At 40.1% G+C, this 3,388-nt stretch overlaps 1 protein-coding gene across 1 annotated transcript in view; it reads right to left on the bottom strand.

The window, feature by feature from the left end:
• Positions 1-2,004, bottom strand: part of LOC107695834 (round spermatid basic protein 1-like) — a 12,519-nt gene extending 10,515 nt beyond the window's left edge. Inside the window, exon 1 of the mRNA XM_016495908.1 lies at positions 981-2,004. Within this exon, the coding sequence (XP_016351394.1) occupies positions 981-1,566 (586 nt within the window). The 5' untranslated portion in view covers positions 1,567-2,004. The remainder of the gene's footprint in view (positions 1-980) is intronic.
• Positions 2,005-3,388: the final 1,384 nt, after the last annotated feature.

Genomic DNA, 3,388 nt, shown 5'->3' with positions numbered 1-3,388 from the left:
ACACAATATATGTACATGACCTCAATAATTTTTGGTGACGCAATATATCGGCCATTATATTTACATAAAAATTTATGTCACCATGTTTTTTGCATTCCACTTGGCCTGTGTCTTTTGCAGCTTCTCGTACATAACGTGATGTAGTCATGAGGTGCTAGTTCAAATGTAACAAATGCTTCTACAAAAAAAGTTTAAATTTTTATTTTTTCTACTTGTTACTTTGCACTTTTTGTTAGAAAATGTTTATTTACTATTTATTCAAGTTTTTTAAGGTATCTAATATTTCGACTTAATTTCCATTATCTAAATATTCTTTAAAATTAACAGTTTGTTGTCATTTGGAAGTGTGTAGGCCTTCTTGCATTATTATGCTGTTATTTTATGATTATATATTCAGTGGCATAAAATGGTCTTAAAATGACAATAATATGGTTTATCGCATTTATTTCTGGGGCAATATATCGCACAACAAAAAGTTGTTATCGTGACAGGCCTAGGCATAATAATACAGCACAGAATGATCACCATATATAAGGCACTGGAAAACACTTCAAAGAACATCATAGTATTGTGTCTAAAAACATGGTATTATTATGGTATCGTGTTAATAAAAAGCTACAGCAATACCACGTTACTTATGTTTGTGAAATTACAGCTTAATGTAGTAACAGCGAGTTTAGTAAATATTACACGACAGATGTAAGGAGAACGTCTCCAATACTAGACAGAGAAAAAGTATCTATTTGTATTTCATTTCAATGTACTTTCGCAGCTGTGAAAAGTTTCTTCCTCAATCATTTTGAGCAATTCTGCTCATCTGCAAGAACATTGCGCTCGAGTGAATGGGTGCGTTCACACAAGCGTGCTCGGGCATGGGTTAGCAGCGGAGGCTAACGGCACTTTCTCCGCGCACTTGTAAGTTGGAAGCCAGCCAGTAATGTAAAATCGTTTGGCTTACGTGTAAACGCTGTTAAATGTACCTTTCTTTTTTTTGCATTCCCCCACTTTAACATTCGCCTCGGCGTTTTCCTTCTTGGGCTTGAGTTTGGCGTCCTTCTCGATGTGCTTGGGCTTGTTATTGAGGGTCTCGGCCTTCGCTACTTTGAGTGGCGTGAAAGTGAACAGCGGGGAAGGTGGCAGGACCGTCTTCTGCGGGACGTGGGCTGCTGGTGTCACTTTTCGCGGCGGCCAGCCCGGAGGTAATTCTTTCTTGGAGCTGAGGAGGTGATGATGATGTTGATGTTGATGATGGCGGTGTTGCACAGGTGCCTGCTCTTTGCTGAAGTTGCGCGCTTGGCTGTTCTGTTGGTGGTGCGGTGGATGCGTTCGTTGGTGGAGGGGTTGCTGGTGCTGTAACGTTAGCTTTATTTTCTTCGCTTCCTTCTCCGCTCTCTCGCGCTTGTCATCGGACGGCGAACATTCCCGTTTTTTCTTCTTTTTCTTCTCTTTGGTGGCTTTGTCAAAGCTGTCCCTGCTCTTCTCCTCTACTTTAACGCGTAGTAGATCGACCTGTGCAGCCATTTTGCACGTAAATTTAAAAGGCTGTAAGAGGGACTTTTTGCGCATGTCAATTGGGAGCTGTAGTTCTTTTGTCCCTAGCCAATCGAAGCTCACGCGTTTGTAGTTTTCCCGCTCGGAGCGCGCATGCGCACAATCGGTAGCGTTGTGGGTAGTGATGTTTCTGTACTGCTATAGTTCAAGGTATGCGTGCGCTGCTGCACGCACCTCGGCCAGTGACTGACGTAATGCTGAAGCAGCTTCAGGGGTTGGGCGGTTCCGTTTCGTTGAGAGGAGATAAATGCGCTCGGAGTTGAGCTCACAACCAACAAAAGAGCAACACACAACATCCTGAAGATAATAGTCGCACGGTGTTGGATTTCTTTAGGGGGCGTTGACACGGGAGGCTTTCTTGCTATTTGGGCTATTTTTGGTTGGTCTATGTATACAACATAGGTCTACGCCAGACGGACGTCTTCGGATATTGCGTCGCATCTGCCTGTTATTGGCGACACGAGCGTTGCATTTTTTTAAGTCGGTGTGTCAAATATAAAATAGTAATAGGCTTGTTCGAGATGCATCGGCGCTGCGCAGACCGATTGGCGTATGACATCAAAGTACCGCGAGAGCGATTCAAAAGCTTAGAGTCGTCTGCTCTCCAATCACTCGCGATACTTCGGTCATACGCCGATCGGTCTGCGATTGATTGTATGACTCGTTTTCAAGTTTAAAGTTAGTTTTAGTATTTTATTGTAAGTGGAAATTATATTTAGGTTCTAAATGACTGTTTTTTTTTATAAGTTCAGTTATCGCAGCAACAGGGTGGGACAATACAGTTAGCACACAAACATCACGTAGACGTCTATTTGACATCTGCAAGACGTATTTTTCAGTGTTTTCTCATCTGCAATACGCCTATAGCTTCCTGTCAGATGTCAAATAGACGTTTAAAAAATATCTTTATGATGTTTGTAATTTAGAATGTATGTAAAACTGACATCTTAAGGACATCCGTCAGATGTTTGTACACAGCAGATGCTTTCCAGGTGAAGTGATCTTTAACAGACATCTTGCAAATGTACGTGTGCTATCTGGGACGTTAGAAAATAAGTTTATATCAATAAAATGTAAATAAAACTTGTCTATATATGGCTCTATTGTTTTACAGCTTAAATATATTGTGATGGGACCACGTGATGACTTAATTACAAAGGAATCTCTGAATTGATTTTCAAACAGGGTTTTTAATATGAACCGCTCGAAAGAACCTGTTCAGAAACTTAAAAGATCAAAAGCGGTATCTTTTCAGTAAATCTTTATTCATCGGTGCATGAACAGAAGGTCATGCCCAGATTAATTTCTTTAACCACTCTCTATATATGCTTATACTCTCAATTACTTAAAAAAATAATGGAGCGATTTATAGATTTTTTTTTTTAGTTTTTCCCCTCACAAAGGCAAATTTTATACAGGTGCTGTACATTGTATTTTTTATAAACATTTACAACTACCACAATGTAGAGACCACAAGGCTTTTTTGTGTAAGATAAAGCAATGCAAGGCCACAGTATCATACATACAACCTCATGACATGAGATGCACTAGAGAAACAAGCTACAAAAGTGTTGAGATTAAAGGGGTCATGAACTGAGCAATCAAAATTCCCTTGATCTTTTGACATACAAGAGGTCGATGTACTATAAAAACATCATGTAAGTTTCAGAACTCAAAACTTCCTCATTATTCTAAAAACTTTATATTGAAGCCAATGAATCTGCCAAAAACGACAGGTTGTGTAATGTGCCACTTTATGATGTAATAGTGTGGCTAAACCCCACCTCCGCAGAAGATCATCAACCAACGCCGCCTTTTACATCACTGCCTGTTTAGC

This window comes from Sinocyclocheilus anshuiensis, unplaced genomic scaffold, assembly GCF_001515605.1.
Source record: "Sinocyclocheilus anshuiensis isolate Anshui unplaced genomic scaffold, SAMN03320099.WGS_v1.1 scaffold234, whole genome shotgun sequence".
Lineage (NCBI taxonomy): Eukaryota > Metazoa > Chordata > Actinopteri > Cypriniformes > Cyprinidae > Sinocyclocheilus > Sinocyclocheilus anshuiensis.
Note: the sequence above shows the minus strand (reverse complement) of the source record. Positions and strands in the feature narration are given on the sequence as shown.